The sequence below is a fragment of the Lissotriton helveticus genome, chromosome 4_1 (assembly GCF_964261635.1).
Source record: "Lissotriton helveticus chromosome 4_1, aLisHel1.1, whole genome shotgun sequence".
Lineage (NCBI taxonomy): Eukaryota > Metazoa > Chordata > Amphibia > Caudata > Salamandridae > Lissotriton > Lissotriton helveticus.
This window is the reverse complement of record NC_136063.1, coordinates 1,563,026,449-1,563,040,907: the sequence shown is the minus strand read 5'-3', so window position 1 is coordinate 1,563,040,907 and position 14,459 is coordinate 1,563,026,449. Positions and strand designations below refer to the sequence as shown.

Below are 14,459 nucleotides of genomic sequence, written 5' to 3'. Positions count from 1 at the left end.
CTGCAAAATCCATAAGGGAGATTACTGTGTCACTTTATATCTGAGGTCCAAACCTACTGCCATCTTCTGAGTTAAGCCTTCACTGCTTTAATATAACTAGCCTTGGAGAGTCAACTCTGCAAAGGATATAACATGTTTATCCAATTAGAGTCTATTAACATTAAAGCCCTTGGACACCAGTGATGAGTAGCAGTAACTACTACAATGTACTACTTCGAAATGACTGCCTGAGCTAGCGAAATGACTTAAAGACTGCATGTCACCTGTGGTTCAGATTACATCAGCGCGCTATATCGTTTCAGGAGCTGTATGATCCAAATAAACAACTGGATGAGTATAAACAAGTTACAATTAAATGGCAGCAAGACTAAAATCATCTTGTTTTGGAGAGCTGAGGAACTCTGGGCGCAAGATTGGTGGCCCTCGGAATTGGGCACATGTCCCTCTCCTAAGTCAGCAGTGCGTAACCTGGGAAATTACCATAGACAGTTCTCTCTTTCTATGAAAACCCATGTTAATCAGGTTTAAGGGGTCTGCTACAGGATTATGCGGAACCTCTGCAAATCTACCATTGAAGCGAGGAAACCGTTGGTGCAACGGCTTGTGATTAGCCGTCTTGATTATGGAAACGCTCTGTTTACGGCTCTAAATAAAAGACTTGCTTTCCAAGTTCCAGATCCTTCAAAATACCGCTGCCAGACTTATTCTTAATCTTCCACCTAGATCCCCCTCCGCCCCTAATCTTAAAACCCTCCACTGGCTCCCGGTGCGACAAAGAGGCCATTTTAAAATCTTAAGTCTCACACACAAGATAATGATTGACACTGGCCCACACTACCCATCAAAAAACTTCAACGGTATATACCCCAGGAAGATCTTTAAGGTCTGGTACTGAATCATACCTTGTTCAGCCTCGCATTCGAACCTCGCGTAATGGTGGCCTTTCATTCTCTTATCTTGCCCCATGCTATGGAATAAACTACCATCACACCTCTCGTTCATAGTCGACCACAAATGCTTTCGTAAAAAAAGCTGAAAACCTGGCTTTTCTCTCAGTAATTTCTCCTTTCGGTTTTCAGTTTGCTGTCTTTATTACTGTCTTTTTGTTGCTAGCGCCACAAGACCTCCCGGTGAGATGTGCGCTTTACAAGAATATCTGACATTGACATTAAAGTTATCGCACTAAAAGCACACAATACTGAAGACACCAGAATTGTGAGGCCTTATCTTATTTTAAATCCTCTGGTTTTATGTTAACATTCTACATCACACAACACTATAAATGAGTTGTGACGGTAACTCTAATCAAATCATAAAAACACCTCTAGGATGTTTAATAATGGCACAGGCATGAGAGCACTTTGAGTGTTAAATGCCACTTGAAAGTATTGGTGATACTGTTTTTGCCACTTTGTAGTCATCATCTTTTGTGATTGAAGGGTTGCAATGTCTGCAAATGACGAGCATTTTCCTCCAGTTCCTCTCCCTCATCCAAGGTGTTGCCACCTGTCCCAGCTTTCCTCTTATTTATAAACTAGTGTCAGTAGGTGCTCTTGGAAGCTGGTTATAACATGAAATATAATAGTAAAACATGTACGTTTAACCATTTATGAAGTAGCTGATTTATGGCGTGATTGCAGTTTCTTCTCTGGTATTTTGCCAAGAGCAAATGCTTTTCTTGAACATTATTGTATGCTTCCGGAAAGGAAAGTTTCTTTATCTGCTTTTGCAATATTTTGACTTTTAAATTCCTTATGCGTTTCGAGCTGTTGATGATTTATGGGTGTTTGTAGTGGGTTTTATCTAGTGTTAACTTTGGAATTCCTATTGTTCAGAAATTTGGACTTTCCTAAGGCAATACTTGATTATAGATTTTTTTTTCTCTGATCTTTGTCAAACTCTTCTTGGGCAAGAGAGATCACAAAGTGGTAGAATCCAGGCTGGACCGGGTAATTAAAATGAAAAAAATGCATCGTTTTTTCTTTAAATTCACAGTGATGAAATCCTTTTGTCTTGTCAAAAGACCAGCTAAATGTGATTTCCACTACTTCTTTGCTTTCTTTCTACTGCTTCAATATTTATTTATGTTACTAAAAATTAAACCTATGTTTTCATTTGTATCACTCTCTATCTTGTCTGGACCAATTTACATTTGCACCTTGTGTTCAGAGACTTTTAAGAATATTCATATAAGACCAGGGCAGCATTTGTTTAATTGTAAACTACTCTTTCAAAGAAATAAAACTTAGAAATTCCCACTCTTTCCAACCAGAATTTGACTTTCTGCACCTACCAGTTAGCCAAGTCTGTATTCTTAAACCCAGCATATTCAAGTATTTTTAGGTTAGTGAAAAGTGGTTTGTGAATCCATTGTTTACTTCCTGTTAATATCAAACTTCGTTTATTTCGAGACATCCTCGAGCTGCACTACAATCTACACATGTAAACTGGGCATCTATTATAAACATATTTCTTTAAAATCTACATTCAACATTGCACTATCTTATATTTTGTGGTTCATCGGGATTTAGCTAAGGATATTTGAAGCAAACAGGTGTGTACTCATCAGTAATAGTTTCTGTGTGAAACATTCTGTCTGTCCCTTCATTGTGGGGTGACTAGTAGTACAGAGTCCCGATTTAAATTCTACAAACTGGGAGCTAGCCTAGTCGAGCTTCAATTCCTTCTAGTGTCTGAGCCTAGCCTTCCAGTCATGTCTGTAAATTTGTAATTCATTTACACATGCGTTTTATTGTTGACTCAGTTTGATTGTTCCAAGCCAGTTCACTCAGTCTCACCACAGTTGTAGATGTGCCCTCATTGTTGGAGAGTCAGAGCTCATCAGTGTAATTGCGTGTATGTATGTATGTATGTGTTGGTATTTGTAAAGTACAAACCTAGCTCGAGAGCTAGCTTACTTGCCTGGTAAGCTGGGATCTTATTGTTGCAGGTTTTTATAAGTGGTGCATCTGGTCTTGATCCAGGCTGGTAGGGGAGCCAGTGTAAGTCTTTTAATATAGGGGTGATGTGGTCGAATTTCTTAGAGCCCTTGGTGGGCTACATCACTGCATGTACAATGCCTTAGAGGGTGCTTTGGTGGTATCATGGAGACTGCTGAGCAGGGCATTGCCTCCACCCAAATGGGAGAGGACTAAGGCTTGTACAGTTGGTGCTTTTGCCAAACAAGAGAAATTTTGTCTTTGTGGGGTGTAGCTTCAGAAAGTTAGTTGACACCCACGATTGGATGGGTTTGAGGCACTTATTGAGTGTGTATGTCATTGCGCGAGGATCATTTTAAGTAGAGTTAGGTATCGGCGTATTGCTGGATCTTGATACTGCTGTCTGCAACAATGATTGGGATCCATGAAGATGAGAATCAAGATGATGTGAGCATGAGGATGGACTCTTGGGGTGCTCCGCAGGAGAAGGGGATTTTCCTTGAGCTTGTGGAGACAGTTTGCACTGGCGTGTGCCAGTGGGTTCAGGCTGTCCTAAAGTGGGTAGGAGCAGACACCAGGAAGGCATTGGAAGATCTTGCTTCTAGATTTGTGGGTAGGTTTACAATTTTCACAGGTGATCAGCAACAAGTTATATTCATGAATTGTGATTTGTCGGATAACGTTCTTCAGTGCAATTATGTATATGTAAATTCATGTAAGAGAATATTTTGCTAAGAGCTAAATAATGTCTTACAAGAAGTTATATACAAAAGCTGCAAGAGGTCAAACAGGACCAGGATACTGGGCTTCTTCCTGTCGTCTAGAAGGAGGGTGTCATCCACCATTTGGAGGGTGGCTGTTTCAGTGCTGCAGTGTGGTCTGAACATACATGCCTGCGTACAGGCGTGTACCTTCACCCGTTATTTGTAAGGGGGTGGCTCTACTCTGTTTTTAATCCCTTCCGTGCTCATGAGTGTGCTCACGAGAGCCGGGGGCCGTCCGAGCCATGCCCGCGATTGGAATGTCAAGCACCGTGGCAGCCAACGAGTTAAGCCAGAAATTGAATATTTTACTTCTCAAGCAGGCATCTGATGCAGATACCTGCAATGCACTGAGTCTGTGGGACAGAAGTTTACTGGTGCCTATAACATGTGCCCACTGCTTCTTGCTTTGATTTTAGGGGAACTAACTTTGCAGATGCCTGTTTCTGTAAAAGAAGCAGAGGACAGAATGTGCAACCTCTGGTATTCCTTGTCTTTATGCCTGTGCGCTGTCCTTACACACGACAGCTCTAACTGTCAAACATAGTGTTTACATTCATAGACGTACCCCTCTTTCTCCATTAACATCTTATTCTCCTATCCATGCACAAAAGTTGATTCCATCATAAGCTGTGCTTTTGAAATGCTTGGGATAAGAGCCACGAAACTAGTTTTGAGGTTCATGCTTCTTTTTCATTAGAGCATAATTGAACTATAATCACTGGTTTCTGACATTGGCTGACATTCATTGTCTGTTTTGTCTCTTAATACACAAACATACTTAATGTAGCAGCAATAATCTGTCATAATCCCATTTTGAATCTCCTCAGGCCAACTTTCAAATCCAGAGCATAAGCTAAAATGAGTTTGCTTCATGCATGATTTTCAGCGTGATAATCCATTTGAGATCATTTAGCAACGGGCCAGGATGAGACTGCACTTGAAATAAATTGATTAATCGCCTAGTGATGAAAGATTAAGTATAGTTACTGTGCTGTTAAATTGGCACTATTCACATGAAATGAAACCCAAACCTGCACAATGTCATGGGTAACATGAATATTTCACAAAGGGAAGAAGAGGTCGAAAGAGGCACACTTCTACCTTCTGGTTGTGGTTGGTGCATGCTCCCTTTTCATCTCTCTCTTCACCTACCGACAACGTTCTGGCAGCTGCGTTTTAAAAATGCATATCATTCAGTGGCATATTGCATAAGCCTGATGTCACACACCCATACACAGTTGTGTGTCCAAACGTGTTTTTCACCAGCGGTTCCAATACTAAAGACTGATGGGAGGTAAACAACATTTTATTTGTTTGCTCGTATTTGTTCAGCTTATGTGAGGGCTTTCTGGATGGAAACGACACACCCAATTATTCGCAAAGTTTGGCAGATGTTTGGTGACACACTAGTGTGATTAAACACACGTGTTAACCAAAAGTCCATGTGAATGTGTGGCTGAAATTTGAGATAATTGGAAAAGCCTCTATAATTCAAGAGCAGACATGGAGTGCTTAAATGAGCCAGAGAGATGAGTTTCCTCATTTGCCTTGTGCATGCTATGAGCCTATGTATGCCATGAATCTAATGCATTCAAATATAGTAACTAATGACCCCCTTGAAGTACATAAAAGATCTATTGTCAATGCGGTTTGTTATCAGCTTCCACATTTGGTCATTCCCGCTTCTTTATTTTATTATAGTAGATTTGAAATAGTGCATTGCTTCCCAGATGAGGAGCCAAAGCGTTTTAGTCAACCATTAGTTTGCTATGTCTTGGGGGAGTGGTTAGATGGAAGAGTGTTGAATTACATCGTTTTGGCTTGTGCATGGTGTGCTAGACTGGTGCTCTTCTCCAGAGTGATGTTCTTATCGGAATGTTATGTTGCTGTAACGAAATAACTAAACCAAGCAATAAATAAATAAATACATACATAGATCCTGTCTTAAGTTGATGCGCCTAAGGCGAGGGAAGAGGAGTGAGGTGCGGCATGCATGCACTTTACAGTGATTGTGTCTGGTTAGAAAGGTCTTATAAAGGCTACATACGCATAACAGAGTAAAAACCCAGGACATGTCCTGGATGTAGGCAGTCATAGCAGATGGTGTAGGGCAGGCAGTCACCTTAGCTGAGTGACCCACAGGTGTGGACTGAACTCAGGACTGAGTGTTCTTTTTGGTCCATACACAAGTGACAGATAATTTACCCACAGGCATGCACTGGATGCATGCGGACGTAAATAGCCCGATGAGTCTGTCGGTCAGCAGTGAAGAGGAAAACACAGTCAAAGCAAAAGTATTTTAGAGACTGCTCAGGAACAACAGAGGAGCGAGCAGCCCATGGACATGTGATAGTTACAGATAACTAGGGCAAGCGACCTAAAAAACAGTACAAGAGTGCTAGAGATGTAAACCTCAGGCATGCACAGGACAAATGCAGGCATAGCACATGCTCTTTAGTTAGCTAACCAGGAGCAACAGGGCAGCATGCCCCAAGCTTGCTCTAGATTTGACCGGGTTGCCAGGTCTTGAGGTATATCACAGGGACCCACACACAAATGAAACTCGACTATCTGAGAAGAAAGGAGACAAACATACAACAAATCAAATAATATCAGAAATATAAGTTAAAGCCCAAATACTCAATAGCATGCACAGGTTATGGGGCAGCCATGGTATAAGCTTTCTATAGTCCACTCAGGACCAACACAGGAATAGCCCATGACATGCCATGCATACAACCAGACTGCATGGCAAATGATATATAGAGCCCCCCCCCCAACGACCCCCAGCATGTCCTCTCATCAGGCATCCTGGGTACCATGTTGCATAGGTTCCCCTTAGAAGTGAAATCAGAGCGACTCACAGGCATGTTCTAGATAAAAGATACCTAGATAATATGCTTCATAGGTTCAACCCAGGAGTTATAGGGAGCAATATCAGCAGGCTTCTGAGATCCGCAGTAATAGCGTTGGTAGTAGAAAACTATTGTGGAATGAAAGTGGTTGGTAGATTAGTCGAAGTAATGGATAGAATGGGTTTAGGGAAATATTTTCTTGTGTAGAAGCTCAGGAGCCACCTGGCACCAACACCTGCATACACAATCTCTGGGAAGACACAACTTCCACTCCCTTCACCTGGATGCTCAACGGGGAAGGTTAAACAGGATAGATGGGCTGGTTGATCAAGCTAAGCAGCACAGAAGATTTTCACAGCATAAAAAATTACTTGAGTAATTTTCGAAGCCAAGGGAGCAGGCTTAGGAGGGGAAAAGGGAAGAAAGTAAGACAGCCAGGGTCGTAGAACAACATGCAGGTGAAAAATAAGCCAAAACCCCTGCTTTATAGAGCGAGCACATGCAGCTGGTCAACTTTAAAACAATTAAAGAAGCAAGCACTTCAGTCTAGCAAGTTCAGTGCTTTCAGTGCGCATATTTACCAAGTACAAAATGCACAGTTCTCAAGCAGCACATAATGCCTCCCCCGGAGCACTGGGGAGTGGCACTTCATGACTTTCCCATGTTGGTCCAGACCAGAAGTACTATGTTGAATCTAGATCGCGACTGGTCAGAGAGACAAGTATAGCAGCCGTGTCCTGCATTAAGTCTTGGTCCTAACACAACACTGTTTGCATTCTCTTACATAATGTTGAACTGAAACGTAGATCATATGTACTACTTTTGATGTTTTCTGCAAACCTTTTCTGTTCAAAATGTTACAAATGTTAAATAAACACACTGCATCAGTCTGGGCTAATAGTGCATGATTGGGGAGAGCATTGCTTTTACCAGAAGCACACAACATGGCTGTTAGTGGAATTGATTGTGCCAACAATAGTTAACAACTGGCAATGACCGAGAGGTGGGGGATCTAAACCTATATACTTGATTATCCTCTAACACACATACTTCCACCTGTGCAACATGGATTTGCTAGCTCAGTGCCGTTGGTTGATGGTGTTATTGTGTCGGTTTTCAGCACAACTGAATTTGGTCGCATGTCTTGTTAAACTATGCTGGCTCTGTCTGTTAAACTGTGCTGTTGCCTTGCATTATTACGAATGTTGTTTCGATTTGCTTCATGTTCTTTGCTGCGCTTCCTTGTCCCTTTTCTTCTTAGCCTGTTCTCTCCACTAACCACTCTGTCTACACCTTTCTCTTCAGCCAATAATATCTGAGTTGCATGTGATTCACGGGTGCACCTCGTTACATAAATATGTCCCATCGTTGCCAGAATCATGTTGCTCAGTTTTAAAATGAGTATCATTCACTTACCGTTTCACATTGAAAAATCAGTAGTTAATGTAATGCTGGAAGGTGGATTATTGCAACAGCCTCTTGGTGGAGCCCCTGAAGTTTTCCTTCCATCCACACATTGACATACATATCAGCTTTTCTACACAGGTACCCTACATTCTTCTATGCTACCCACCCTCTCCCCATTTTAGACTATAGTCAGACTGGTCATCTGCCAGTAGCGCTGTCTTTTTTAAGCCCCTATGTCTTTTTAGGTCGAGCAGACCTACCCTCAATGCGTGAGCATTGATGGTGTCTGCTTCAGACCTAATGTTACCCGTATTTAGGAATGTGGACAGCAATGTGCCACGCGCTTTTCCTTTCCAGTTTTCACCGCGGGAGCGCGCGTCTGAGCCGCGCTTGCGCAGAGTAACTCACAGCCCTTGCTCACACACAGACACAGGCAGCCCCCACCCCTCTGCATGCATGCGCACACACACACACAGGCGCGCGCATGCACACGCAGGCACACACATACAGGCACACGGCACACAGCACACATACAGGCACAAGGCACACAGCCCCTCCCTCCCCTCCCTTTAACTCACCGGAGTCGGACTCGGGCTCGCACCATCTGTTAAGGGAGCCCCGCAAAGCACTCGAGGTCCTCTGGCACTCTCCCAGAAAAGCGGAGCTCTCCCCATAGGCATGGGGGCCCCGCAGTCTCCCCGCTGGTCTTCACCCGGGCCCCCTCCTGGGACCCGGGACTTCATGCGGCACTTCTCTTCTCCGGGCTCGCGCTCCGACCTGAAAACGAAACTGAAGAGTGGCGCGCATGTGCAGGCAGCCCCCGCCCTCCCACTCCTCACAGGCCGGCGAAAAGCTGATGGTAGCGCAGGACTGGTTTTTATTTTATTATTTTCTGTTACCACATCTATTTGGAAAAGCATCCGTTTCAATGTCTCAAGATGAGATTGTGTTGTTTTGTAGTGTTATAAGGCGTCAGTGGCGTGGTCCCCTCTTTTGTGGCGAGTTTTGCTGTGCAGTGTGCTGTTTTGCTGTGTTGTACCATGTTATGTCCAGCACTCATGCATCAAAAAAAGTGCATTTATTTCACTGTGCAGCCAGACCCCCCCACCCCCCCCCCCCCTCCCCGCCTCCCTCCATCAACAGGGCTCTGGTCCCTGCTGTGGCCTGTAAGGAAGGGCCCGAGGCAGCGTGGCAGATGGGAGTACAGACGTGCTCTTACAAGAGGAAAACGCTACACAAACAAACGCTTTCGATTTTCAGGACAGTTTAGCACAGAAGAATCAATGACGCTCATTAAAGCGGAAGAAACGAAGAACCTTTTAGGCCCCGACCTATCCTTGGGACTGAAGCAAGGGCGTAGGAATCTCGGGGGAGGAAGCGTCAGCACTGGGTCATTTCGACTGACATTCACTGGAGTGACACATGCAGTTCCTTCCCAGCTATTTATGCTCTAGAAAACCCAACTAGGCATCGGTGAAATTTCTGTTCTGTCCGCGCATAATTTCGGTCATTTCGTGATATGCTTTTGATGTGAAATTCCTGAAATTAGCCTGTTGATTCATATTGCGTAATTAAGTGCTCTTGGCAAACATTTATCGTGAGTGCCTGGGAACAACGGGAAAGAACAAAATGCAAGAAACTGCTGTTTGCAGTGCTTGTGTTTTTATATTTTAGCACGGAATACATCCACGCATATAGCAGTTCAGTATAGCACCGATTTTGCATTTACAATACAATACAATACAATTTATGAAGCACACGGCTGCCTCCCAAGAGACACATAAGTATGCAAAATTTCAGTAAAATTGTGAATTATTTTTAAAAATGCAAATTACATATATTTTGCATACTTCTAATCGCAATCCAAACAGACAAAAATGTAGAATTAAACATATGGCGAGCAAGATCGCCACTGTACACTATTTTAATGTCAGAGTCATTAGTCTGCCTCACACACACACACACACTGCGCTGCCTCACACACACACTGCGCTGCCTCACACACACACACTGCACTGCCACACACACTTCGCTGCCTCACACACACTGCGCTGCCTCACACACACACTGCGCTGCCTCGCTCACACACTGCGCTGCCTCACACACACACTGCACTGCCTCACACACACACACATCGCTGCCTCACACACACACACTGCGCTGCCTCACACACACACACTGCGCTGCCTCACACACATACACTGCGCTGCCTCACACACACTGCGCTGCCTCACATACACACACTTCGCTGCCTCACAAACACACACTGCGCTGCCTTACAAACACACACTGCGCTGCCTCACACACACTGCGCTGCCTCACACAAACACTGCGCTGCCTCACACACACACTGCGCTGCCTCACACACACACTACGCTGCCTCACACACACACAAACACTGCGCTGCCTCACACACACACTGCGCTGCCTCACACATACACACTGCGCTGTCACACAGTATGTAGTCGCACACTGCTGTGTGTCACTCACACTGTCCTATCACACACACTGCACTGTGAGACACAAACTGCACTGTGAGACACACACTGCACTGCCTCACACACACACTGCGCTGCATCACACACACACTGCCATGATACACACTGTGCTGCCTCACACACTGCCTTGCCTCACACACACACTGCCCTGCCTCACACACACAATGCGCTGCCACACACACATTGTGCTGCCTCAACACACACACACTGCGCTGCTTCACACACACTGCACTGCTTCACACACACTGCGCTGCATCACACACACACTGCACTGCCTCACACACACACTGCACTGCCTCACACGCACACTGCCATGATACACACTGTGCTGCCTCACACACTGCCTTGCCTCACACACACTGCCTTGCCTCACACACACACACTGCCCTGCCTCACACACAAAATGCGCTGCCTCACACACACACACTGCGCTGCTTCACACACACACTGCGCTGCATCATACACACACACTGCAATGCCTCACACCCACACTGTGCTGCCTCACACCCACTGTGATGCATCACACCCACACTGCCCTGCCTCACACACACACTGAGCTGCCTCACACACACACACACACACTGCGCTGCCTCACACACACACACACACTGCGCTGCCTCACACACGCACACACTGCGCTGCCTCACACACACACACACACACACTGCGGTGCCTCACACACACACACACACACTGCGCTGCCTCACACACACACAGTGCTGCCTCACACACACACACACTGCCTCACAAACACACACTGCGCTGCCACACACACTGCGCTGCCTCACACACACCCACACTGCGCTGCCTCACACACACACACACACACTGGCTGCCGCACACACACTGCACTGCCACATAATTACACAGCTATCAATGCAACATACACTCCAAATACCACTCAGTGCCACATAGTTATATGCAACATAATTACACTCTACTGAATGCAACACACACTCCACACAATACCACTCAGTGCCACATAATTATATGCTACATAATTACACTGCACTCAATGCAACATACACTCCAAACAATACCACTCAGTGCCACAAAATTACACGCCTCACAATTACACTCTACTGAATACAACATACACTCTACACAATACCACTCAGTGCCACATAATTACATGCTAAATAATTACACTGCGCTCAATGCAACATACACTCCAAACAATACCACTCAGTGCCACATAATTACATGCTACATAATTACACTGCGCTCAATGCAACATACACTCCAGATACCACTCAGTGCCACATATTTACACGGCGCATAATTACACTGCACTCAATGCAACATACACTCCAAATACCACTCAGTGCCACATAATTACACACCACATATTTACACTGCACTCCATGCAACATACACTCCAAATACCACTGAGTACCACACAATTACACGCCACATAATTACACTGCACTCAATGCAACATTCACTCCAAATCCCACTCAGTGCCACATAATTACACACCATATAATTACTCTAATGAATGTAATACACACTCCACACAATACCACTCAGTTCCACATTATGATATGCTATATAATTACACTGCACTCAATGCAACATACACTCCAACAATACCACTCAGTGCCATATAATTATATGCTACGTAAGTACACTGCACTCAATGCAACATACCCTCCAAATACCACTCAGTGCCACATAATTACTCTACTGAATACAACATACACTCCCCATATTACCACTCAGTGCCATATAATTACACACCTCATACTTACACTACTCAATGCAACATAAATACACTCTATCTATCGCTCTCACTCTATTTATCGCCATCACTCTATCTGTCCATCTATCTTTTGCCCTCCCTCTATCTATCTCCCTCACTCTATCTATCTATTGCTTCACCAAAGCATCACTCAGCACCACCACAGCATCACTCATGGGAAATCCAACATCACTAGGCGCTACCACAGCATCACTGAACGCCACAGCATCTCTCGTCGCCACCACAACATCACTCAGCACCTCCACACAATCAATCTGTGCAACCATTCAACAACTGGTTCAAATATGTTCTCTCAATGTTTCAAGCTTTATTACAAATGTCACAAAAAGATGTTAATATTTCACTTCTGTTCTTGGATTTTCATCACAATAAAATACAATTAACATAATCTTCACAAAAATTATTTACAAAAGTTTAAGCTATTGCCATTATAAATTACAATAACTTGTATTTAAGTATTAATTATTAAAAAATGTAAAAGCCATTGTTCTTTGTAATATCAATACATCTAAATCACGTAAATACAACTCATATTGCATTATAAATGCTATAGGTGTCACATTTGAGAAAGTTAAAACTATTGGCATTGTAAATGACAAAGCTATTAAGTTCGCTATTTTCAAAACCAACACATAAATAAAAAATGTGTCATTTACAATACCAATAGCTCAAACTTTCCTAATGCGAGACCTATTGCATTGCAAATGCTTGTTTAATATTATTTTAGGCAATCCTCGGTGTATCCTTCCTAATCATGCAGGCTTCATCATTTCCAGATATTTCAGCTACTCGGTCACTTTACTCTTAACCATCCCCCTATCAGTGTCTACACTGCTGAGTGCTACATTGTCTTTCCCCTCACTTCATCTGTTTGGCCCCAACTCTAGAGCTACCTCCCATCTGAACTCAAAGTAGCTGCTTATTTACCATGCATCAAATCCTAATCTTGTCCTAAGCATAATATTCAAATGTGTCTGTCTTCATTGAGCACTCCAGGCAAGCTGAATGTTCTTCACTAATTTGTAAATATGTATATTTCTCATACTTCTTGGTTTGTTACTCGGTCTAGTTGCATCGTCTACACTCCAGCACATCACCTGTGACCACACACCTTGCTTAACTCTGCTGTGTATCAATGGCCAGTTGCATGTAGATTTTTTCTTCTTAAGATGTTAGTGTTCCACATAAACAAAAAATCATTGATGTACAAGGTATCAATAAATAACATTGTACAACAGTTTTGATGTGAATATGAATATTTTCACACCCGAAAAAATTAGTTCCGGTAAATGATCTGGATATGGGAAGTATTTCCGATTTAATTTCTAGATATTCACAATAACATGAGGTCTATGCCTGTAGGGTAATAAACAGATGGAAATAAATGCATGTATTACTTTGGAACATATTGCACTGAGGATGTTGACAATTAAAAATGTATGACAAATTAGTCATAACTAAACGTGTTTCATGTAGTTAATTTGTTTATCTTTTTAAACCATTGTAGTATATGAATGTTTCAAGATCATTGTTTGCCTGCCTTAACTTGAGCAGTAAAAACGACTTTAGTGTAACCATACGCCAGTGAGACATGTAGCTGTTAGTTCAAATTGTTATAAATTACAAACCTGCTTCCTAAAAAAGATGGCATTTGTTTTAAAAGCTTTCTTTTCATGCTCTTTAGCCTCAGAGACCCGTAGTTACCCAGAAACCCTCAACAACACCCTCGCAATGTCGGACAGCTCTGTTGGAGCGAACTCTGCCCTCTTCAGGACGGAAGTGTCATCTGCTTCTTCCTGTCAGCGAGCCTTTGCCTCTCCATGCACCATATCAAGCCGCAGTCCCGCGTCCAGAGGAGAAAGGTAAGAAACTGATTTAACCTCAAATACTTTAAATCCGGTATTTTGTTGCCACTTCGAAGACATTCCACACAGTGTGAGGTGGCTTGAGGCCAGACCGATTTCTGAGAAGTTGTGAAAGTAATAATGTCTTGCAAAGTAGTTTTAAACTCTTTGAAGCACTGTTAAATTAATTTCTGTATAAGCTTGTAGTTGTGTCAGTCAGTGTCTTCGGAAAGATGCAAACTTTTTCAGGGGATGTATCTTTTAGCCGTGCATAGCAGTTTCGCAGTACGCTAAAGTTTTTATTTTAAGAGTGTGAAATTAATGCACATAATGCTAATATAATAGATTTCCTCACTCTATCATCTCTAAATTGCATAGAAATAAAATGTA

At 43.2% G+C, this 14,459-nt stretch overlaps 1 protein-coding gene across 6 annotated transcripts in view; it reads left to right on the top strand.

Annotated features, from left to right (window-relative positions):
* TNS3 (tensin 3) overlaps positions 1-14,459 on the top strand; it is an 851,445-nt gene that overhangs the window by 784,125 nt on the left and 52,861 nt on the right. For all 6 annotated transcript variants that reach the window (XM_078688177.1, XM_078688176.1, XM_078688179.1 and 3 more), the window contains one exon: positions 13,910-14,087. In XM_078688177.1, the coding sequence (XP_078544303.1) occupies positions 13,910-14,087 (178 nt within the window). The remainder of the gene's footprint in view (positions 1-13,909; positions 14,088-14,459) is intronic.